Source organism: Tachyglossus aculeatus, unplaced genomic scaffold (genome assembly GCF_015852505.1).
Source record: "Tachyglossus aculeatus isolate mTacAcu1 unplaced genomic scaffold, mTacAcu1.pri scaffold_131_arrow_ctg1, whole genome shotgun sequence".
Classification (NCBI taxonomy): Eukaryota; Metazoa; Chordata; class Mammalia; order Monotremata; family Tachyglossidae; genus Tachyglossus; species Tachyglossus aculeatus.
Window position 1 is genome coordinate 152039 of NW_024044860.1, and position 24026 is coordinate 176064.

At 57.4% G+C, this 24026-nt stretch overlaps 1 protein-coding gene across 1 annotated transcript; it reads right to left on the reverse strand.

Annotated features, from left to right (window-relative positions):
- Positions 1-332: 332 nt before the first annotated feature.
- On the reverse strand, positions 333-23768 carry LOC119922943 (tyrosine-protein kinase SYK-like). Its single transcript, XM_038742562.1, has 7 exons — positions 23718-23768; positions 15905-16082; positions 11105-11344; positions 9313-9502; positions 7232-7372; positions 4429-4541; positions 333-700 (listed from the first exon to the last, which is right to left on the reverse strand). Exons 2-7 carry the CDS (start codon positions 16057-16059, stop codon positions 628-630), a joined length of 912 nt encoding a protein of 303 aa, XP_038598490.1. The 5' UTR covers positions 16060-16082; positions 23718-23768; the 3' UTR covers positions 333-627.
- Positions 23769-24026: the final 258 nt, after the last annotated feature.

A 24026-nucleotide genomic window follows, 5' to 3' on the forward strand; every position in this document is an offset into this window, starting at 1 on the left:
CCCTTGTCTTTCTGTCTCATTCATTCATTCAATCGTACTTACTGAGCGCTCCCCGCGTGCAGAGCACTGTACTAAGCGCTTGGAAAGGCCCATTCGGCAACAGACACTCCATCTCTCGTTGTCTCTTCCCCCTTCCTTTGTCTCTCCCACTCTTTCTGTCTCATTCATTCATTCATTCATTCATCCAATCGCACTTACTGAGCGCTCCCCGCGTGCAGAGCACTGTACTAAGCGCTCGGGAAGGCCCACTCGGCCACAGCCACTCCACCTCTCGCCGGAGTGTGTCGTCCCCTCAAGAGACACCGCCCATCGACGGATCGATCGATCGATCGATCGATCGCCCGGGCAGTCGGTGGGGGCGAGAGAAGCCCCGGAGGCTATTTGGGAGACGCCTTCCTCCTCCGTTCTGTCGTTTTATTAGAAATCGCAACCTCCACGTCCACCCCGGCCCGACTCCCTGCGCAGTGGGGGAAACTGAGGCCCCCCCCCCGGGCCACAAGCGACCGTCGGCTCCCTCGGCCCAGCGCTCAGCACAGCGCTCGGCCCCGAGGAAGCGCTCAGCAAGTAGCTCGGGGGGGGGGGGGGGGCATCCGGAGATCCCGGGGGTCTTCAGGGCGGCGGTGGCGTCTAGTTGGAGATGTCGTAGTAGTAATTGCGCAGGCGCAGCTCGACCGCCGCGAAATCCGGACGCTCCTCCACCCTGCCGAGGGTCGCGGCGTTTGTTAGGCGCTTACTATGTGCCGGGCACTGTTATAAGCGCTGTGCGGAGGGGGGGGTGACACAAGGTGATCGGGCCCGCCTGCGGGAACTTGGGAGTCAGAGGCCCTGGGTTCCAATCCCGCCGCCGCCCCTTCACCGTCACCACCATCAATCGTATTTATCGAGCGCCCGCTGTGCGCGGAGCGCTGGGCTAAGCGCTTGGGAAGGACAAATTGGCAACATAATAATATATATTATAATTCTTACCCCTTATAATCAATCAGTCAATCAGTCAATCGTATGCAACACATAATAATAATTATATATTATAATTCTTACCCCTTATAATCAATCAATCAATCGTATTTATTGAGCGCTTACTACGTGCAGAGCACTGGACTAAGCGCTTGGGAAGGACCAATTGGCAAAACATGATAATAATTATATATTATAATTATTAATAATTATGTGCAGAGCACTGTACTAAGCGCTTGGGAAGGACAAATTGGCAACACCTAATAATAATTATATAGTATAATTCTTACCCCTTATAATTCTGGACTGTGAGCCCGCTGTCGGGCAGGGGCCGTCTCTATACGTTGCCAACTTGTCCTTCCCGAGCGCTTAGTACAGTGCTGTGCACACAGGAAGCGCTCAATAAATATGACAATGAATGAATGAATGATGATGATGGCATTTATTAAGCGCTTACTATGTGCCCAGCACTGTTCTAAGCACTGGGGAGGTGACAAGGTGATGAGGTTGTCCCCCAGGGGCCTCACGGTCTCCATCCCCATTTGACAGATGAGGGAACTGAGGCCCAGAGAATAATAATAATAATAACGATGGCATTTATTAAGCGCTTACTATGTGCCAAGAACTGTTCTAAGCGCTGGTGGGGGGGATACAAGGTGATGAGGTTGTCCCCCTGGGGGCTCACGGTCTCCATCCCCATTTTCCAGATGAGGGAACTGAGGCCCAGAGAATAATAATAATAATAATAATGATGGCATTTATTAAGCACTTACTATGTGCCAAGCACTGTTCTAAGCGCTGGGGAGGTGACAAGGTGATGAGGCTGTCCCCCGGGGGGCTCACGGTCTCCATCCCCATTTTCCAGATGAGGGAACTGAGGCCCAGAGAATAATAATAATAATAATAATAATAATGATAATGGCATTTATTAAGCGCTTACTATGTGCCAAGCACTGTTCTAAGCGCTGGTGGGGGGATACAAGGTGATGAGGTTGTCCCCCGGGGGGCTCCCGGTCTCCATCCCCATTGGGCAGAGGAGGAAACTGAGGCCCAGAGAAGGGAAGGGACTCGCCCAAGGTCACCCAGCGGACAGGGAAGCAGCGTGGCTCAATGGAAAGAGGCCGGGCTTGGGAGTCGGAGGTCAATCAATTGTATTTATTGAGCGCTTACTGTGTGCAGGGCACTGTACTGAGCGCTTGGGAAGGACAAGTTGGCAACATAGAGAGACGGTCCCTACCCAACGGCGGGCTCACAGTCTACAAGGGGGAGACAGAGAACAAAACAAAACATATTAACAAAATAAAATAAATAGAAGAGATATGCCCAAGTAAAATAAATAGAGTAATAAATGCTCTGCACACAGTAAGCGCTCAGTTAATACGATTGATTGACTGATTGATATATACATATATACAGGTTGTGGGTTCAAATCCCGGCTCCGCCAATTGTCAGCTGGGTGACTTTGGGCAGGTCGCTTCCCTTCTCTGGGCCTCAGTTCCCTCATCTGTCAAATGGGGATGAAGACCGGGAGCCCCCCCCCCCCCCCCCCCCCCCCCCCCCCCCCCCCCGGCTGTGTGACCTTGGAAGAGTCCCTTCCCTTCTCTGGGCCTCAGTTCCCTCATCTGTCAAATGGGGATGGAGACCGGGAGCCCCCCGGGGGGACAAACTGATCGCCTCGTAACCTCCCCGGCGCTTAGAACGGTGCTTTGCAATCAATCAATCAATCAATCGTATTTATTGAGCGCTTCCTGTGTGCAGAGCACTGTACTAAGCGCTTGGAAAGTCCAAGTTGGCAACGTATAGAGACGGTCCGTACCCGACAGCGGGCTCACAGTCTAAAAGGGGGAGAGCGCTTAATTAAATGCCATCATTACACAAGGTGGTGAGGTTGTACCCCCCCCCGCCCCCGGTGGGGCTCACGGTCTTCATCCCCATTGGGCACAGATGAGGGAAACTGAGGCCCAGAGAAGGGAAGTGACTCGCCCAAGGTCACCCAGCAGATAAGGGGCGGCGGCGGGATTAGAACCCAGGACCTCCGACTCCCAAATTCATGCACACACAGACAGAGAGTCACCAGCCTGTGGTGGGGGGGGGGGGGGGGGGGGCCGCGACCGGAAGTGGAAGGGATGGGCAGGTGACCGGAAGTGGGGGAATGGGCCGAAGGGGGGTGGGGAGGGACCGGAAGAGGGGGGAATGGTGGAAGGATGGGGGCAGGGGGGGACCGGAAGTGGGGGTGAATGGTGGAAGGATGGGGGCAGAGAGGGACCGGAAGTGGGAGACATGGGCAGCGGGGAGGGACCGGAAGTGGGGGGTGGGGTGGGGAGGGACCGGAAGTGGGGGGAATGGTGGAAGGATGGGGGGCAGAGAGGGACCGGAAGTGGGAGACAAGGGTGGCGGGGAGGGACCGGAAGTGGGGGGAATGGTGGAGGGATGGGGGGCAGAGAGCGACCGGAAGTGGGGGTGAATGGTAGGAGGAGGGGGGCAGGGAGGGACGGGAAGTGGGAGGGATGCGCAGACGGATGGGGGCGGGGAGGGGCCGGAAATGGGGGGACTGGTGGAAGGATGGGGGGCAGGGAGGGACCGGAAGTGGGAGGGATGGGCGGAAGGATGGGGGTGGGGGGGAGGGACCGGAAGTGAGGGGAATGGACAGGTGGATGGAGGCAGGGGGGAGGGACCGGAAGTGGGAGGGATGGGCGGAAGGATGGGGGCGGGGAGGGACCGGAAGTCGGGGGGATGGGCCGAAGGATGGGGCGGGGAGGGACCGGAGGTGAGAGGGATGGGCGGGGCGGGACCGGAAGTGGGGGGAATGTTGGAAGGATGGGGCAGGGAGGGACCGGAAGTGGGAGGGATGCGCAGGCGGGTGGGGGCGTGGAGCGGCCGGAAGTGGGGGGAATGGTGGAAGGATGGAGGTGGGGGAGGGACCGGAAGTGGGGGGGATGGAAAGACGGATGGGGGTGGGGAGGGACCGGAAGTGGGAAGGATGGGGGCAGGGGAGGGACCGGAAGTGGGAGGGATGCACAGACGGATGGAGGGACTGGAAGTGGGGGGAATGGTGGAAGGATGGAGGGGGGGGGGGGGAGGGACCGGAAGTGGGGGGAATGTTGGAAGGAAGGGGGCAGGGGGGGGACTGGAAGTGTGAGGGATGGGCGGAAGGATGGGGGCAGGGAGGAACCGGAAGTGAGAGGAAATGGGCCGACGGATGGAGGCGGGGAAGGGACCGGAAGTGGGAGAGAATGGTGGAAGGATGGGGGCGGGGAAGGACCGGAAGTGAGGGGAATGAACAGACCGATGGGGGCTGGGAGCGACCGGAAGTGGGGGGGTATGGTGGGAGGATGGAGGTGGGGGAGGGACCGGAAGTGGGGGGGACCGGAGGGAGGGAAGGGACCGGAAGTGGGGGGCGATGGGCGGGCGGACGAGGGGCGGGGAGGGACCGGAAGTGGCGGAAGGGTGGGGGGGGCGGGGCGAGCCACTCACTTGTAGGTCCAGCAGAGGTTCATGAGGTCGTAGACCTCCGCCGGGCAGCCCTCCGGGCTCTGCATCCGCTCCCCCTTCTCCAGCATGGCCGACACCTCGCTGCCCTTCATGCCCTGGGACAGGAAGACGCCGCAACGTGTCGCTCGCACACGTGTGTCTCACATACACACACACACACACACACACACACGGGACCCGCAGGTGGACTGGCAGCTGGCTGTGGGCAGGGAGGGTCACTCTTGGCTGCCGAATGGGACTTTCCCAGCGCTTAGTGCAGCGCTCTGCACACGGGAATGGGTGGGAAGCGCCCATTAAATACGACTGAATGAATGAGTGAATGGAAAGTGTCCAATACATACGGTTGAATGAATGAATGGGAAGCGCCCAATACATACGATTGAATGAATGAGTGAATGGAAAGTGTCCAATACATACGGTTGAATGAATGGGAAGCGCCCAATACATACGATTGAATGAATGAGTGAATGGCAAGTGTCCAATACATACGGCTGAATGAATGAATGGGAAGCGCCCAATACATACGATTGAATGAACAGGAAGTGCCCAATAACTAGAGCTGCATGAATGAATAAATGGGTAAACACCCAATAAATACGATTAAATGAATGAAGGAAGAATGAATGGGAAGTGCCAATATATACGGATGAATGAATGAATGAATGGGAAGTGCCCAATAAATACGACTGGATGAATTAATGAATGAATGGGAAGCACCCAATAAATATGAATGAATGAATGAATGGCAAATGTCCAACAAATACGATTGAATGAATGGGTAAGCGCCAATACATGCGAATGAATGAGTGAACGGGAAGTGTCCAATAAATATGAATGGATGAATGAATGAATGGCATGTGTCCAATAAATATGATTGGATGAATGGGTTAGCATCCAATACATACAAATGAATGAATGAATCATCATCATCATCAATCGTATTTATTGAGCGCTTACTGTGTGCAGAGCACTGTACTAAGCGCTTGGGAAGTACAAGTTGGCAACACATAGAGACGATCCCTACCCAACAGTGGAAAGTGCCCAATAAATACGACTGGATGGATGGGTGAATGAACGAGTGGGAAGCACCCAATAAATACGAATGAATGAATGCGTCCAATAAATACGATTGGATGAATGGGTCCAATACATACGAACGAATGAATGAATGGGGAGTGCCCAGTAAATACGACTGGATGGATGGATGAATGAATGGGAGGCACCCAATAAATACGAATGAATGAATGAATGAATGCATCCAATAAATACGATTGGATGAATGGGTTAGCATCCAATACATACGAACGAATGAATGAATGGGAAGTGCCCAATAAATATGACTGGATGGATGGATGAATGAATGAATGGGAAGCACCCAATAAATACGAATGAATGAATGAATGCATCCAATAAATACGGTTGGATGAATAGGTTAGTGTCCAATACATACGAACGAATGAATGAATGGGGAGTGCCCAATAAATATGACTGGATGGATGAATGAATGAATGGGAAGCACCCAATAAATACGAATGAATGAATGAATGCGTCCAATAAATACAATTGGATGAATGGGTTAGCATCCAATACATACGAGCGAATGAATGAATGGGAAGTGCCCAATAAATATGACTGGATGGATGGATGGATGAATGAATGAATGAATGGGAAGCACCCAATAAATACGAACGAATGAACGAATGCATCCAATAAATACGACTGGATGAATGGGTTAGCGTCCAATACATACGAACGAATGAATGAATGGGGAGTGCCCAATAAATACGACTGGATGGATGAATGAATGAATGAATGCGTCCAATAAATACGATTGGATGAATGGGTAAGCGCCCGATAAATACGACTGGATGGATGGATGAATGAATGGGAAGCACCCAATAACGACGAATGAATGAATGAATGAAAGCATCCAATAAATACGACTGAATGAATGGGAAGTGCCCAATAAATACGACTGGATGGATGGATGAATGAATGAATGGGAAGCACCCAATAAATACGAATGAATGAATGAACGCGTCCAATAAATACGATTGGATGAATGGGTTAGCGTCCAATACACACGACTGGATGAACGAACCACACACACACACACACACACACACACACACACACACACACACACACACAGTCCGCGACCCCGCCCCCAAGGCATCCCACGTGACGCGCACGAAGCCCCGCCCTCGGTGACGTCACCGGACCCCGTGTGACCGCGCGAAAGCTCCGCCCCCTTTCCTGGCCCCGCCCCCGGACTGCGTCACGGGAATCCTGCCCTGTCCCACGTGACGGCCCCGCCCCCGATTACGTTACACGGCTCCCGCCCATTGGGGGGAGGCAGCCCACGTGACCCCAAGAGGTTACCCCCCCTCCGAGTCACGTGAGGGGCGCCTGTCAGTCACGGCAGGCCTCCCACGTGACCGCCCCGAAGCCACGCCCCAACCCTACGTCACGGCGCCCTCCGTTAGCCCCGCCCTCCAACGTGAAGGCGCGAGGCTCCGCCCCTCGGGAAAACGTCATTGAGCGCCCGTCAGTCACGGCAGGCCTCCCACGTGACCGCCCTGAAGCCCCGCCCCCAGAGTACGTCACATCAGCACAGGCTTCCCACGTGACCTCCCCGAAGCCCCGCCCCCAGGTCACCTCCCCAAGTGCCTGTCCGTCAAAGGGCCCTCCCACGTGATCTCCCCGGAGCCCCGCCCCCCGATTACGTCACGGGGCGCCCGTCCCCCCACGTGACCGCCCCAGAAAGGGGGGGGGTCCCCCCCACCTTGTAGGGCTTCTGCCCGTAGGAGAAGGCCTCCCACATGAGCACCCCGAAGCTCCACACGTCGCTCTTGCTGGAGAACGTGTAGTAGTTGATGCACTCCGGGGCGTACCACTTCACCGGCCACTTCCCGTGCGTCTGCGCCTGCGCGGGCGGGAGGGAGACCGTGACGTCATGGCGCCCGAATCAGTCACGTCGCCGTCGGCCGGGACGTCGCGTCCGAGGCGCTTACGTCGCGGCGCCCGATGACGCTGACGCCACCTCAGGTCACGTCGTGGCGCCCGACGTCGCTTACGTCATGGCGCGCGAATCAACTACGTCACCGTCGGCCGGGAAGAGTTGCTTACATCATCTCGCCCAACGACAATTACGTCGCGGCCCCCGAAACTCTTACGGCACCGTCGGCAGGGACGCTGCCTCACGGCCCCCTACGCGCTGACGTCATCGCGCCCGACGACGCTTACGTCTCGGCGCCCCTAACGCTTACGTCACCGCCGGCCGTCAGGGGCGTCGCATCAGGTCGCACGAAGCGCTGACGTCACCGCGGGGCGGGGCGTTGCGTCGCGACGGCCGACGTCGCTTACGTCGTGGCGCACGAATCAACGACGTCACCGTCGGCCGGGAAGAGGCGCTTACGTCATCCCGCCCGACGACAATTAGGTCGCGGCCCCCGAAACTCTTACGGCACCGCCGTTAGGGACGCTGCCTCACGGCCCCCCCGACGCGCTGACGTCATCGCGCCCGACGACGCTTACGTCGCGGCGCCCCGAACGCTTACGTCACCGCCGGCCGTCGCGTCGGGTGGCCCGGCGCGCTGACGTCACCGCAGGTCGGGGCGGGGCGTTGCGTCGCGGCGCCCGACGTCGCTTACGTCGTGGCACACGCTGACGTCATCGCGCCCGACGACGCTTACGTCGCGTCGCCCCGAACGCTTACGTCACCGCCGGTCGTCACGTCAGGTCGCCCGGCGCGGTGACGTCATCTCGCCCGACGACGCAGCGCCCGAGTCGCTGACGTCACCGCCGGCCGGGACGCACGTCATCGCGTCGGAAACGCTGACGTCACCGCGCCCGCAGCGATGACGTCGCTTCGACCACAGCGTTACGTCATCGCGCCCGGGGACTCGAACGTCTACGTCATCCCCCCCACCCCTCGGGCCTCAGTTTCCCCCTCCGGTCCAACGCGGATTCCGCCCGCTTCCTGTGTCCGCCTCTGCGCTTATTACAGTCCACGACAAGCCCGAAATTGGTCCGTGCCTCAGTTTCCCCCTCCGTCCCTTCCCTCCCTCCCCCTTAGACTGGAAGCTCCGTGTGGGGGGCAGGGACCGTCTCCCCCAGTGCTCAGCACAGCGCCCTGCACACGGTAGGAGGCGCCCAGCACAGCGCTCCGCACACGGTGGGCGCCTAGCACAGAGCTCTGCACGCACTGGATGCTCGGCACAGTGTTGCGCACACAGTAGACGCCCAGCACAGCGCTCTGCCCCCAGCTGACTCCTAGCCCAGCGCTCTGCACACGGTAGGAGGCGTCCAGCACAGAGCTCTGCACACGGTAGACGCCCAGCACAGCGCTCTGCACACAGGAGGCGCCCAGTACAGCGCTCTGCACACGGTAGGAGGTGCCCAGCACAGCGCTCTGCACACGGTAGACGCCCAGCACAGCGCTCTGCACACGGTAGGAGGTGCCCAGCACAGCGCTCTGCACACGGTAGACGCCCAGCACAGCGCTCTGCACATGGTAGGAGGCGTCCAGCACAGCGCTCTGCACACAGTAGATGCCCAGCACAGCACTCTGCCCACGGTAGGAGGCGTCCAGCACAGCGCTCTGCACACGGTAGACGCCCAGCACAGCGCTCTGCACACGGTAGGAGGCGTCCAGCACAGCACTCCGCACACGGTAGACGCCCAGCACAGCGCTCCGCACACGGTAGACGCCCAGGACAGCGCTCTGCACACGGTGGACGCCCAGCCCAGCGCCCTGCACACGGTTGGAGGCGCCCAGCGCAGCGCTCCGCACAGGGTGGGCGCTCAGTACCCCCCCCGCCCCCGCCCCCCCCTCGGCGGGTGGCGCCTCCCCCAGCGCCCGACCCTGTAGTAGTTCTGGTCGGCGCCGAGGGCCTTGGAGAGGCCGAAGTCGCTGATCTTGGCGTAGTGCTGCGTCACCAGCAGGACGTTGCGCGCCGCCAGGTCGCGGTGCACGAAGCTGTGCTCCTCCAGGTAGCGCATGCCCATGCACACCTGGTGCACCAGCTCCGTCAGGTTCCGGGCCTGCACGTGACTGGGGAAGGAAGAAGGCCGCGGGGGGGGGAAACTGAGTCAGGGCCGGCCCCCGGCCCCCCCCCGCTCTCCCTCCTCCTCCCCCCTCCCTCGTCCTCTCCCTCCTCCTCCTCTTCTCGTCCTCTTTCTCCTCTCCTTCTCCCCCCTTCCTCCTCCTCTCCTCCTCTTCTTCCTTCTTCTCCTCCCCATCCTCCTCCTCCTCCTCCTCCTCCCCTTCCCGTTCTCCTCTTCCCCCTCTTCCTCTTCTCTGCTTCCTCCTCTTCCTCTTCTTCTCCTCCTCTTCCTCCTGTCCTCTTCTCCTCCTCCTCTCCGTCCTCTTCCCCTCCTCCTCTCCATCCTCTTCCCCTTCTCCTCTCCCTTTTCCCTTCTCCTCTCCCTCTTCTCTTCCCCTTCCTCCTCCTCCTCCCCATCCTCTCCTCCTCGTCTTCCTTCTTCTCCTCCCCACCCTCCTCCTCCTCCTCCTCCTCATCTTCTCAATTCCTCTGCCTTGTCACCCTATCCCTCTTTCTCCTCCTCCCCATCCTCTCCTCCTCATCTTCCTTCTTCTCCTCCCCATCCTCTCCTCCTCGTCTTCCTTCTTCTCCTCCCCACCCTCCTCCTCCTCCTCCTCCTCATCTTCTCAATTCCTCTGTCTGCCTTGTCACCCTATCCCTCTTCCTCCTCCTCCCCTCTTCTCCCCCTTCCTCCTCCTCTCTTCCTCCTCTTCCTCTCCCCCCTCTTCCTCCTCTTCTCTGCTTCCTTCTCCTCCCCATCTTCCTTCCCTTCCTCTCCCTCCTGTCCTCCTCTCCCCTTCCTCTTCTCCTCTCCCTCCTCCTCCCCATCCTTCTTTTTCCTCTTCTCCTCTCCCTCCAGTCCTTCTCTCCCCCTCCTCCTTTCCATCCTCTTCCTCTCCTCCTCATCCTTTCCCCTTCTCCTCTCCCCTTCCTCCCCATCCTCCTCTTCCTCTCCCTCCTCCTTTTCTTCCTGTCCTCCTCTTCTCCTCTCCCCTTCTTCTTCTCCTCTCCCTCCTCCTCTTCTCTTCCTCCCCCTCCTCCTTCTCTTCCTCTTCTCCTCCTCTCCCTCCTGTCCTCCTCTTCCCCTCCTCCTTTCCATCCTCTTCCTCTCCTCCTCATCCTTTCCCCTTCCTCTTCTCCTCTCCCTCCTCCTCTTCTCTTCCTTTTCCTCTTCTTTCTCTCCCTCCTCCTCCTCCTCCTCCTCCCCACCCTCCTTCTCTTCCTCTTCTCTTCCTTTTCTCCTCCTCTCCCTCCTGTCCTCCTCTTCCCCTCCTCCTTTCCGTCCTCTTCCTCTCCTCCTCATCCTCCTCTTCTCCTCTCCCCTTCCTCTTCCCTCTCCCCTTCTTCTCTCCTCTTCCTCCACTTGCTCCTCCTCCCCATCCTCCTCTTCCCCATCCTCCTCCTCTCCCTCCTGTCCTCCTCTTCCCCTCCTCCTCATCCTTTCCCCTTCCTCTCCTCCTCCTCCTCTCCCTCCTCCTCCTCCTCTCTTCCTTTTCCTCCTCCTCCTCCTCCTCCTCCTCCCCCTCCTCCTCCCGTAGCCGGTCAGGGCGCCTTGGCCCCCTCGGGTCGGGGGATCGGACGGTCCGGGGGGTCCGGGGGGTCGGTCTCACCGGTTCTTCTGCAGGTATTTGTTGAGGGGCCCGAGGTCGGCGAGCTCCATGACGAGCATCCAGGCCTCGGCGCGGCAGAGGCCGATCATGCGGACGATGTAGGGGTTGTCGAGCCTCCGCATCACGTCGGCCTCCCGCAGCAGCTCCTCCTTCACCGCCTCGTCCACGCCGCCGGACCCGACCCCGCCGCCGCCGCCACCACCGTCCTTCAGGATCTTCACCGCCACCGCCTTGTCTCCCCTGTGGGGACACAACCACCACACACACACACACACACACACACACACTTCGGCAACGCGCCAACGACAAGGACACACCACCCGCGAGGGGGCGGGCTGCGTTTGGGGATTTCGGGGGGCCCCAGGGGGGGTTGTGGGGGTCCCAGGGGAGGCCTGGAGGGTATTTAGGGGTCCATGGGGGGGACTGAACGGTCTCAGAGGTTGGTGGGGGGGCCTGGAGGTCTTTTGGGGGGTCCGTGGGGTTTGGGAGGACCTGGGGGAGGGTCTCAGAGGGTTTGAGGGGGGCCTGGAGCTCTTTTGGGGGGTCCGTGGGGTTTGTGAAGGCCTGGAGGAGGGTCTGGGAGGGTCTCAGGGGGTTTGTGGGGGAGTCCCTGGGGGGGACAGGAGGACCTGGAGGGTTTTGGGGGGGTCCGTGGGGTTTGGGGAGGCCTGGAGGGGGGTCTGGGGGGGTCTCAGAGGGTTTGTGGGGGAGTCCACAGCGGGACAGGAGGACCTGGAGGGTTTTGTGGGGGTCCGTGGGGTTTGGGGAGGCCTGGAGGAGGGTCTGGGGGGTCTCAGAGGGTTTGTTGGGGAGTCCATAGTGGGACAAGAGGACCTGGAGGGTTTTGTGGGGGTCCGTGGGGTTTGGGGAGGCCTGGAGGAGGGTCTGGGGGGGTCTCAGAGGGTTTGTGGGGGAGTCCATGGGGGGGTCAGGAGGACCTGGAGGGTTTTGTGGGGGTCCTTGGGGCTTGTGGAGGCCTGGAGGAGGGTCTCATAGGTTTGTGAGGGAGTCCATGGGGGTGGACAGGAGGACCTAGAGGGTTTTGTGGGGGTCTGTGGGGTTTGGGGAGGCCTGGAGGAGGGTCTGGGGGCGGGCCCAGAGGGTTTGGGGGGGGGCCGCGAGGGATCTGGGGGGGGTCTGGAGGGTCCCAGAGGGTTTTTGGGGGTCCGTGGGGGATCCGGGGGGTCCTCAGAGGCTCGGCGGGGGCCCGTGGAGGGGTCTGGGGGGTCCCAGAGGGTCTGTGGAGGGCCTCGGGGGGGACTGGGGGGGTCTGGAGGGTTTTTGGGGGGGACCTTGGAGGGTCCTCGAGGGTCTGTAGGGGGTCCATGGGGGGACTGGAGGGTCTCAGAGGGTTTGGGGAGGTCCATGGGTGGGGGGTTGGGGGACCTGGAGGTCTTTTGGGGAGGGTCCATGGGGTCTGTGGGGGCCTGGAGGAGGATCTGGGGGGGTCTCAGAGAGTTTGTGGGGCGTCCCTGGAGGGTCCCGGAGGGTCGGGGAGGAGACTGGGGTGGGGGGTTAATGCTTTTCGTGAGGGTTTGGGGGGGGTCCCAGGGGTTTTGTGTAGGTCCGTGCGGGGGACCGTGGGATCCCGGAGGGTTTTGGGGTGGGGGGGAACTGGGGGACCCGAATGAATGATGGGGAGGGGGTGCTCTGCACAGAGGAAGCACTCAATAGGTATGATGGAATGAATGAATGAATGATGGGGAGGGGGTGCTCTGTACAGAGGAAGCGCTCAGTAGGTATGATGGAATGAATGAATGAATGATGGGGAGGGGGTGCTCTGTACAGAGGAAGCGCTCAATAAGTATGATGGAAGGAATTAATGAATGACGGGGAGTGGTGCTCTGTACAGAGGAAGCGCTCAATAAGTATGATGGAATGAATGATGGGGAGGGGGTGCTCTGTACATAGGAAGCGCTCAATAAATACGATCGATGACGATGATGATGGGGGGGGGGGTGCTACATCATCATCATCATCATCAATCGTATTTACTGAGCGCTTCCTACGTGCCGAGCACTGTACTGAGCGCTCGGGAAGGCCAAATCGGCAACAAATCAGCACCACAGCTCCAGCGCTCCGCACACAGGAGGCGCTCAATAAATACGATGGAAGGTTCATTGGTGGTGAGGGGGGGGTGTTCACGGGTTTCGTGAGGGTTTGTGTTTGGGGAGGGGGAACTGGGGGGGAATGAATGAATGAATGATGGGGAGGGGGTGCTCTGTACAGAGGAAGTGCTCAATAAGTAGGATGGAATGAATGATTGAATGATGGGGAGGGGGTGCTCTGTACAGAGGAAGTGCTCAATAAGCATGATGGAATGAATGAATGAATGATGGGGAGGGGGTGCTCCGTACATAGGAAGTGCTCAATAGGTATGATGGAATGAATGAATGAATGAATGAATGGTGGGGAGGGGGTGCCCTGTACATAGGAAGCGCTCAATAAGTAGGATGGAATGAATGAATGAATGATGGGGAGGGGGTGCTCTGCACATAGGAAGCGCTCAATAAGTAGGATGGAATGAATGATTGAATGATGGGGAGGGGATGCTCTGTACATAGGAAGTGCTCAATAAATACGATTGCTGATGATGGGGAGGGGGTGCTCCAGCGCTCCGCACACAGGAGGCGCTCAATAAATACGATGGAAGGTTCATTGGTGGTGGTGGTGGGGGGGGAGTTCACGGGTTTCGTGAGGGTTTGTGTTTGGGGAGGGGGAACTGGGGGGGAATGAATGAATGAATGATGGGGAGGGGGTGCTCTGTACAGAGGAAGCGCTCAATAGGCATGATGGAATGAATGAATGAATGATGGGGAGGGGGTGCTCTGCACAGAGGAAGTGCTCAATAGGTATGATGGAATGAAGGAATGAATGAATGATGGGGAGGAAGTGCTCTGTACATAGGAAGCGCTCAATAAGTATGATGAATGAATGAATGATGGGGAGGGGCTGCTCTGTACAGAGGAAGCGCTCAATGAGTATGATGGAATGAATGAATGAATGAATGATGGGGAGGGAGTGCTCTGTACATAGGAAGCGCTCAATAGGTAGGATGGAATGAATGAATGAATGATGGCGAGGGGGTGCTCTGTACAGAGGAAGCACTCAATAGGTATGATGGAATGAATGAATGAATGATGGGGAGGGAGTGCTCTGCACAGAGGAAGTGCTCAATAAGTATGATGGAATGAATGAATGAATGATGGGGAGGGGGTGCTCTGTACAGAGGAAGCACTCAATAGGTATGATGGAATGAATGAATGAATGAATGATGGGGAGGGGGTGCTCTGTACATAGGAAGCGCTCAATGAGTATGATGGAATGAATGAATGAATGAATGATGGGGAGGGGGTGCTCTGTACATAGGAAGTGCTCAATAGGTATGATGGAATGAATGAATGATGGGGAGGTGGTGCTCTGTACAGAGGAAGCGCTCAATAGGTATGATGGAATGAATGAATGAATGATGGGGAGGGGGTGCTCTGTGCAGAGGAAGCGCTCAATAAATACGATCGATGATGATGATGATGGGGAGGGATGTGCTACATCATCATCATCAATCGTATTTATTGAGCGCTTCCTACGTGCCGAGCACTGTACTGAGCGCTCGGGAAGGCCAGATCGGCAACAAATCAGCACCAGAGCTCCAGCGCTCCGCACACAGGAGGCGCTCAATAAATGACGATGGAAGGTTGATTGGTGGGTGTGTGTGGGGGGGGTTCACGGGCTCCGTGAGGGTTTGTGTTTGGGGAGGGGGAACTGGGGGGAATGAATGAATGATGGGGAGGGGGTGCTCTGCACAGAGGAAGTGCTCAATAAGTAGGATGGAATGAATGATTGAATGATGGGGAGGGGGTGCTCTGTACAGAGGAAGTGCTCAATAAGCATGATGGAATGAATGAATGAATGATGGGGAGGGGGTGCTCCGTACATAGGAAGTGCTCAATAGGTATGATGGAATGAATGAATGATGGGGAGGGGGTGCTCTGCACAGAGGAAGCACTCAATAAGTAGGATGGAATGAATGAATGATGGGGAGGGGGGTGCTCTGCACAGAGGAAGCGCTCAATAAGCAGGATGGAATGAATGAATGAATGATGGGGAGGGGGTGCTCTGTACATAGGAAGCTCTCAATAAGTAGGATGGAATGAATGAATGAATGATGGGGAGGGGGTGCTCTGCACCTAGGAAGCGCTCAATAAGTAGGATGGAATGAATGAATGATGGGGAGGGGGTGCTCTGCACATAGGAAGCACTCAATAGGTACGATGGAATGAATGAATGAATGAATGATGGGGAGGGAGTGCTCTGCACAGAGGAAGTGCTCAATAGGTATGATGGAATGAATGAATGAATGAATGATGGGGAGGGGGTGCTCTGCACAGAGGAAGTGTTCAATAAGTATGATGGAATGAATGAATGAATGATGGGGAGGGGGTGCTCTGTACAGAGGAAGCACTCAATAGGCATGATGGAATGAATGAATGAATGGATGATGGGGAGGGGCTGCTCTGCACATAGGAAGTGCTCAATAAATACGATCGATGATGATGATGATGGGGAGGGGGTGCTACATCATCATCATCATCATCATCAATCGTATTTATTGAGCGCTTCCTGCGTGCCGAGCACTGTACTGAGCGCTCGGGAAGGCCAGATCGGCAACAAATCAGCACCAGAGCTCCAGCGCTCCGCACAGAGGAGGCGCTCAATAAATAACGATGGAAGGTTGATTGGTGGGTGTGTGGGGGGTGTCCCAGAGGATGTGGGGGACCCCCCCGGGGGCGTCCATCTCACTTCTTCATGCGGTAGAAGCCCTTCCTGACGGTGCCGAAGTTCCCGGCCCCGAGCTCCCCGTCCTCCAGGGTGAGCAGGCCGCGGTCCAGCTCCACGGCGTCGGGCCGGAGCTCCTCCGGGTCCGCGTACGGGCTCTCGTACACCGCCGTGTCCATCGGAAGCGCCCACACCGGCTCCTCTGAACACACACACAACACGCACACAACACACAACACACAAACAACACACAACACAAAGCGCAAGGTAAGCGCTCAATAAATACGATCGGTGGTGGCGACCGCAAGCTCTCCCACCGTCTCTGACGAGCTCATCTCCGCCCGTCTCTCCATGTCTGTCTCTCCCCCTCCGTCTCTGTCTCTCCCTTGTCCGTCTCTGTCTCTCCCTTGTCCGTCTCTGTCTCTCCCCATCCATCTCTGTCTCTTCCTTGTCCGTCTCTGTCTCTCCCCATCCATCTCTGTCTCTCCCTTGTCCGTCTCTGTCTCTCCCTTGTCCGTCTCTGTCTCTTCCTTGTCCGTCTCTGTCTCTCCCCCTCCATCTCTGTCTCTCCCTTGTCCGTCTCTGTCTGTCTCTCCCCGTCCATCTCTGTCTCTCTCTTGTCCGTCTCTGTCTCTCCCTTGTCCATCTCTGTCTCTCCCCATCCATCACTGTCTCTTCCTTGTCCATCTCTGTCTCTCCCCATCCATCTCTGTCTCTCTCTTGTCCGTCTCTGTCTCTCCCTTGTCCGTCTCTGTCTCTCCCCATCCATCATTGTCTCCCCCTTGTCCATCTCTATCTCTCCCCTCTCTCCCTGTCCCTCCCCGTCCATCTCTGTCTCTCCCCATCCATCTCTGTCTCTCTCTTGTCCATCTCTGTCTCTTCCTTGTCCATCTCTGTCTCTCCCTTGTCCATCTCTGTCTCTCCCCATCCATCACTGTCTCTTCCTTGTCCATCTCTGTCTCTCCCCATCCATCTCTGTCTCTCTCTTGTCCGTCTCTGTCTCTCCCTTGTCCGTCTCTGTCTCTCCCCATCCATCATTGTCTCCCCCTTGTCCATCTCTATCTCTCCCCTCTCTCCCTGTCCCTCCCCGTCCATCTCTGTCTCTCCCCATCCATCTCTGTCTCTCTCTTGTCCATCTCTGTCTCTTCCTTGTCCATCTCTGTCTCTCCCTTGTCCATCTCTGTCTCTCTCCATCCATCTCTGTCTCTCCCCGTCCATCTCTGTCTCTCCCTTGTCCGTCTCTGTCTCTCCCCCTCCGTCTCTGTCTCTCCCTTGTCCATCTCTGTCTCTCCCCATCCATCTCTGTCTCTCTCTTGTCCGTCTCTGTCTCTCCCCGTCCATCTCTGTCTCTCTCTTGTCCGTCTCTGTCTCTCCCCATCCATCACTTTCTCTCCCTTGTCCATCTCTGTCTCTCTCCTCTCTCCCTGTCTCTCCCCGTCCATCTCTGTCTCTCCCTTGTCCGTCTCTGTCTCTCCCCATCCATCTCTTTCTCTCTCTTGTCCGTCTCTGTCTCTCCCTTGTCCATCTCTGTCTCACCCCATCCATCACTGTCTCTTCCTTGTCCATCTCTGTCTCTCCCCATCCATCTCTGTCTCTCTCCTGTCCATCTGTCTCTCCCCATCCATCTCTGTCTCTCCCTTGTCCATTTCTGTCTCTCCCCATCCATCTCTGTCTCTCCCCATCCATCACTGTCTCTCCTTGGTCTGTCTCTGTCTTTCCCCTCTCTCCCTGTCTCTCCTCGTCCATTTCTGTCTCTCTCCTGTCCGTCTGTCTCTCCCCGTCCATCATTGTCTCCCCCTTGTCCGTCTCTGTCTCTCTCTTGTCCGTCTCTGTCTCTTCCTTGTCCGTCTCTGTCTCTCCCCATCCATCACTGTCTCTTCCTTGTCCATCTCTGTCTCTCCCCATCCATCTCTGTCTCTCCCTTGTCCGTCTCTGTCTCTCCCCATCCATCATTGTCTCCCCCTTGTCCATCTCTATCTCTCCCCTCTCTCCCTGTCCCTCCCCGTCCATCTCTGTCTCTCCCCATCCATCTCTGTCTCTCTCTTGTCCATCTCTGTCTCTTCCTTGTCCATCTCTGTCTCTCCCTTGTCCATCTCTGTCTCTCTCCATCCATCTCTGTCTCTCTCTTGTCCGTCTGTCTCTCCCCGTCCATCTCTGTCTCTCCCTTGTCCATCTCTGTCTCTCCCCATCCATCACTGTCTCTTCCTTGTCCGTCTCTGTCTCTCCCCATCCATCTCTGTCTCTCTCTTGTCTGTCTCTGTCTCCCCCTTGTCCATCTCTGTCTCTCCCCATCCACCACTGTCTCTCCCTTGTCCGTCTCTGTCTCTCCCCTCTCTTCCTGTCTCTCCCCGTCCATCTCTGTCTCTCCCTTGTCTGTCTCTGTCTCTCCCCTCTCCATCTCTGTCTCTCCCCTCTCCGTCTCTGTCTCTCCCCTGTCCATCTCTGACTGCCCCCTCTCCATCTGTCTCTCCCCGTCCATCTCTGACTCCTGTCCATCCCCGACTCTCCCCATCCATCTCCATCTCTCCCTTGTCCGTCTCTGTCTCTCCCCATCCATCACTGTCTCTCCCTTGTCCATCTCTGTCTCTCCCCTCTCCCCCGTCTCTCCCCGTCCATCTCTGTCTCTCCCTTGTCCGTCTCTATCTCTCCCCATCCATCTCTGTCTCTCTCTTGTCTGTCTCTGTCTCTCCCCATCCATCTCTGTCTCTCTCTTGTCCGTCTCTGTCTCTCCCCATCCATCTCTGTCTCTCTCTTGTCCGTCTGTCTCTCCCCGTCCATCTCTGTCTCTCCCTTGTCCGTCTCTGTCTCTCCCCGTCCATCTCTGTCTCTCCCCATCCATCTCTGTCTCTCTCTTGTCCGTCTCTGTCTCTCCCCATCCATCTGTCTCTCCCTTGTCCGTCTCTGTCTCTCCCCATCCATCACTGTCTCTCCCTTGTCCGTCTGTGTCTCTCCCCATCCATCTCTGTCTCTCCCTTGTCCGTCTGTCTCTCCCCATCCATCTCTGTCTCTCCCTTGTCCGTCTCTGTCTCTCCCCATCCATCACTGTCTCTCCCTTGTCCATCCCTGTCTTTCCCCTCTCCCCCGTCTCTCCCCGTCCATCACGGTCTCTCCCTTGTCTGTCTCTATCTCTCCCCATCCATCTCTGTCTCTCTCTTGTCCGTCTCTGTCTCTCCCCATTCATCTCTGTCTCTCCCTATCCACCTCTGTCTCCCCCTTGTCCATCTCTGTCTCTCCCCGTCCATCACGGTCTCTCCCTTGTCCGTCTCTGTCTCTCCCCGTCCATCTCTGTCTCTCCCTTGTCCGTCTCTGTCTCTCCCCATCCATCTCTGTCTTTCTCTTGTCCGTCTCTGTCTCTCCCTTGTCCATCTCTGTCTCTCCCCATCCATCACTGTCTCTCTCTTGTCCGTCTGTCTCTCCCCATCCATCTCTGTCTCTCTCTTGTCCATCTGTCTCTCCCCATCCATCTCTGTCTCTCTTGTCCGTCTGTCTCTCCCCATTCATCTCTGTCTCTCTCTTGTCCGTCTTTGTCTCTCCCCATCCATCTCTGTCTCTCTCTTGTCCGTCTGTCTCTTCCCATCCATCTCTGTCTCTCTCTTGTCTGTCTGTCTCTCCCCATCCATCTCTGTCTCTCCCTTGTCCGTCTCTGTCTCTCCCCATCCATCATTGTCTCTCCCTTGTCCGTCTCTGTCTCTTCCCATCCATCCCTGTCTCTCCCTTCTCCGTCTCTGTCTCTCCCTTGCCCGTCTCTGTCTCTCTCCCTCCATCACTGTCTCTCCCTTGTCCGTCTCTGTCTCTCCCCTCTCTCCCTGTCTCTCCCCGTCCATCTCTGTCTCTCCCTTGTCCGTCTCTGTCTCTCTCCATCCATCTCTGTCTCTCTCTTGTCTGTCTCTGTCTCTCCCCTCTCTCCCTCTCTGTCTCTCCCCGTCCATCTCTGACCACCCCCTCTCCGTCTCTCACTGTCTCCTCTCCATCTCTCTGACTCTCTCTTCTCCATCTCTGACTCTCCTCTGTCCATCTCTGACTGGCCCCCCCCCTCCGTCTCGGACTCCCTCCTGTCCATCTCTGACTCTCTATCACTTCCCAAGCGCTCAGTACAGCGCTCTGCACACAGTAAGCGCTCAATAAATGCGATTGAATGAGTCTCTGTCTCTCCACTCGCTCCATCTCTGACTAGCTCATCTCCATCCCTGTCTCTCCCCTCTCCATATCTCTGACTCTCCCCTCTCCGTCTCTCACTGTCTCATCTCCATCTCTGTCTCTCCCCTCTCCGTCTCGGACTCTCTCCTGTCCATCTCTGAATCTCTATTGTCCATCCCTGTCTCTCCCCTCTCCGTCTCTGTCTCTCCCCTCTCCATCTCTGACTGTCTCCTCTCCATCTCTGTCTCTCCATTCTCTCTCCATCTCTGTCTCTCCCCCTCCATCTCTGACTGTCCTCTCTCCATCTCTGTCTCTTCCCCTCCGGTTCTGTCTCTCCCTTCTCCATCTCTGTCTCTCCCCTCTCCATCTCTGTCTCTCCCCTCTCCATCTCTGACTGTCTCTCCCCTCTCCATCTCTGTCTCTTCCCCTCCATCTCTGTCTCTCCCCTCTCCATCTCTGACTGTCTCCTCTCCATCTCTGTCTCTCCCCCCTCTCCATCCCTAACTGTCCCTCCTCCATCTCTGTCTCTCCCCTCTCCGTCTCTGTCTCTCCCCCTCTATCTCTGACTGTCCCCTCTCCATCTCTGTCTCTCCCCCTCCATCACTGTGTCTCTCCTCTCTCCATCCTTGTCTCTCCCCTCTCTCCATCCTTGTCTCTCTCCTCTCTCCATCCCTGACTGTCTCCTCTCCATCTCTGGCTCTCCCCCTCCATCTCTGCCTCCTGTCCATCTCTGTCTCTCCCCCCTCCATCTCTGACAAGCTCATCTCCATCCCTGCCTGTCCCCTCTCCATCTCTGTCTCTCTGACTCCTCTCCGTCTCTGTCTCTCCCCTCTCCGTCTCTGACTCTCTCCCGTCCATCTCTGTCTCTCCTCTCCATCTCTGACTGTCCCCTCTCCGTCTCTGACTCTCTCCCGTCCATCTCTGTCTCTCCCCTCTCTCCATCCCTGTCTCTCCCCTCTCTCCATCTCTGTCTCTCTCCATCTCTGTCTCTCCCCTCCCCATCTCTGTCTCTCCCCTCTCCATCCCTGACTGTCTCCTCTCCATCTGTCTCTCCCCGTCTCCATCTCTGACTGTCCCCTCTCCGTCTCTGTCTCTCCCCTCTCCGTCTCTGACTGGCTCATCTCCATCCCCACCTGTCCTCTCTCCATCTCTGTCTCTCCCCCTCCATCTCTGCCTCTCTTCTCTCTCCATCTCTCTCCCTCCATCTCTGTCTCTCCCTTCTCTACATCCCTGTCTCTCCCCTCTCCATCTCTGTCTCTCCCCTCTCCCCCATCTCTGTCTCTCCTCCTTCATCTCTGTATCTCCCCTCTCTCCATCCCAGACTGCATCCTCTCCATCTCTGTCTCTCCTCTCTCCATCGCTGTCTCTCCCCTCTCTCCATCCCTGTCTCTCCCCTCTCTCCATCTCTGTCTCTCTCCCCCCTCCATCTCTGTCTCTCCCCTCTCTCCATCTCTGTCTCTCCCCTCTCCATCCCTGACTGTCTCCTCTCCATCTCTGTCTCTCCCCCGTCTCCGTCTCTGACTGTCCCTCTCCGTCTCTGTCTCTCCCCTCTCCGTCTCTGACTGGCTCATCTCTATCCCTGCCTGTCCTCTCTCCGTCTCTGTCTCTCCCCTCTCTCCATCCCTGTCTCTCCCCTCTCTCCATCTCTGTCTCCCTCCCTCCATCTCTGTCCCTCCCCTCTCTCCATCTGTCTCTCCCCTCTCTCCATCTCTGTCTCTCCCCGTCCATCTCTGTCTCTCCCATCTCCATCCCTGACTGTCTCCTCTTCATCCCTGTCTCTCCCTTCTCTCCATCCCTGACTGTCTCCTCTCCATCTCCTCTGTCTCTCCCCTGTCTCCGTCTCTGTCTCTCCCCCCTCCATCTCCGTCTCTCCCCTCTCCATCTCCGTCTCTCCCCTCTCTCCATCTCTGTCTCTCCCCTCTCTCCGTCTCTGTCTCTCCCCTCTCCATCTCTGCCTGTCCCCTCTCCATCTCTGTCTCTCCCCTCTCTCCATCTCTGTCTCTCCCCTCTCCATCTCTGTCTCTCCCCTCTCCATCTTTGTCTCTCCCCTCTCTCCATCTCTGTCTCTCCCCTCTCTCCATCCCTGTCTCCTCTACTTCTCTGTCCCTCCCGTCTCTGCCTCTGACTGTCCCTCTCCGTCTCTGACTCTCTCCCGTCCATCTCTGTCTCTCCCCTCTCTCCGTCTCTGTCTCTCCCCCTCCATCTCTGTCTCTCCCGTCTCCATCCCTGTCTCCTCTCCATCCCTGTCTCAACCTTCTCTCCATCCCTAACCGTCTCCTCTCCATCTCTGTCTCTCCCCCGTCTCCGTCTCTGACTGTCCCTCTCCGTCTCTGAATCCCTCCTCTCCATCTCTGTCACTCCCCCTCTCCATCTCTGTCTCTCCCCTCTCTCCCCATCCCTGTCTCTCCCCTCTCTCCATCCCAGACTGTACCCTCTCCATCTCTGTCTCTCCCCTCTCTCTGTCTCTGTCTCTGCTTCTCTCCCCTCTCCATCTCTGTCTCTCCCCCTCTCCATCTCTATCTCTCCCCTCCCCATCCCTGTCTCTCCCCTCTCCATCTCTGTCTCTCCCCTCTCCAACTCTGTCTCTCCCCTCTCTCCATCTCTGTCTCTCCCCTCTCTCCATCTCTGTCTCTCCCCCTCCATCTCTGCCTCTCTTCTCTCTCCATCTCTCTCCCTCCATCTCTGTCTCTCCCCTCTCTCCATCCCTGTCTCTCCCTTCTCCATCTGTCTCTCCCCTCTCCCCCATCTCTGTCTCTCCTCCTTCATCTCTGTCTCTCCCCTCTCTCCATCTCTGCCTCTCCCCTCTCTCCATCCCAGACTGTATCCTCTCCATCTCTGTCTCTCCCCCTCCATCCTTGCCTCTCCCCCTCCTTCTCTGTCTCTCCCCTCTCTCCATCTCTGTCTCTCCCCCTCTCCATCTCTATCTCTCCCCTCCCCATCCCTGTCTCTCCCCTCTCTCCATCTCTGTCTCTCCCCTCTCCAACTCTGTCTCTCCCCTCTCTCCATCTCTGTCTCTCCCCTCTCTCCATCTCTGTCTCTCCCCTCTCCAACTCTGTCTCTCCCCTCTCTCCATCTCTGTCTCTCTCCATCTCTGCCTCTCTCCCTCCATCTCTGTCTCTCCTCTCTCCATCCCTGTCTCTCCCCCTCCATCTCTGTCTCTCCCCTCTCCATCTCTGTCTCTCCCCTCTCTCCATCTCTGTCTCTCCCCTCTCTCCATCCCAGTCTCTCCCCTCTCTCCATCTCTACCTCCCCCCCTCCATCTCTGTCTCTCCCCTCTCTCCATCTCTGTCTCTCCCCTCCCTCCATCTCTGTCTCTCCCCTCTCTCCATCTCTGTCTCTCCCCTCTCTCCATCTCTGTCTCTCCCCTCTCTCCATCCCTGTCTCTCCCCTCTCTCCATCCCTGTCTCTCCCCTCCCCATCTCTGTCTCTCCCCCTCCATCTCTGTCTCTCCCCTCCCTCCACCCCTGTCTCTCCCCCTCCATCTCTATCTCTCCCCCTCCATCCCTGTCTCTCCCCATCTCTGTCTCTCCCCTCTCCCCCAACTCTGTCTCTCCCCTCTCTCCACCCCTGTCTCTCCCCTCTCTCCATCTCTATCTCTCCCCTCTCCATCCCTGTCTCTCCCCTATCTCTGTCTCTCCCCCTCCATCCCTGTCTCTCCCCTATCTCTGTCTCTCCCCCTCCATCTCTCTGTCTCTCCCACCTTGCTGGGCGTCCCCGGGCCCCCGGCGGCCCCTCTGGGTGACATACGGGTTGAGCTCCGCGGCGTTCTCCGCCCGGTTCACGGCGGCCTGGTGGGGCTGGAAGCACAGAGAGGTCACTCGCCTTCCCCGGCGCGGCCCAGCGCGGAAGAGACAAAGACGCCTTCCCCCTCACCCCCCATCCTTCGGATAAATCTCGTTATAACACTAATGATGGCATTTATGAGGCGCTTACTACGTGCCAAGCGCTGTGCTAAGCGCTTGGGGAGGTGCCAAGGTGATGAGGTTGTCCCACGGTGGGGCTCACGGTC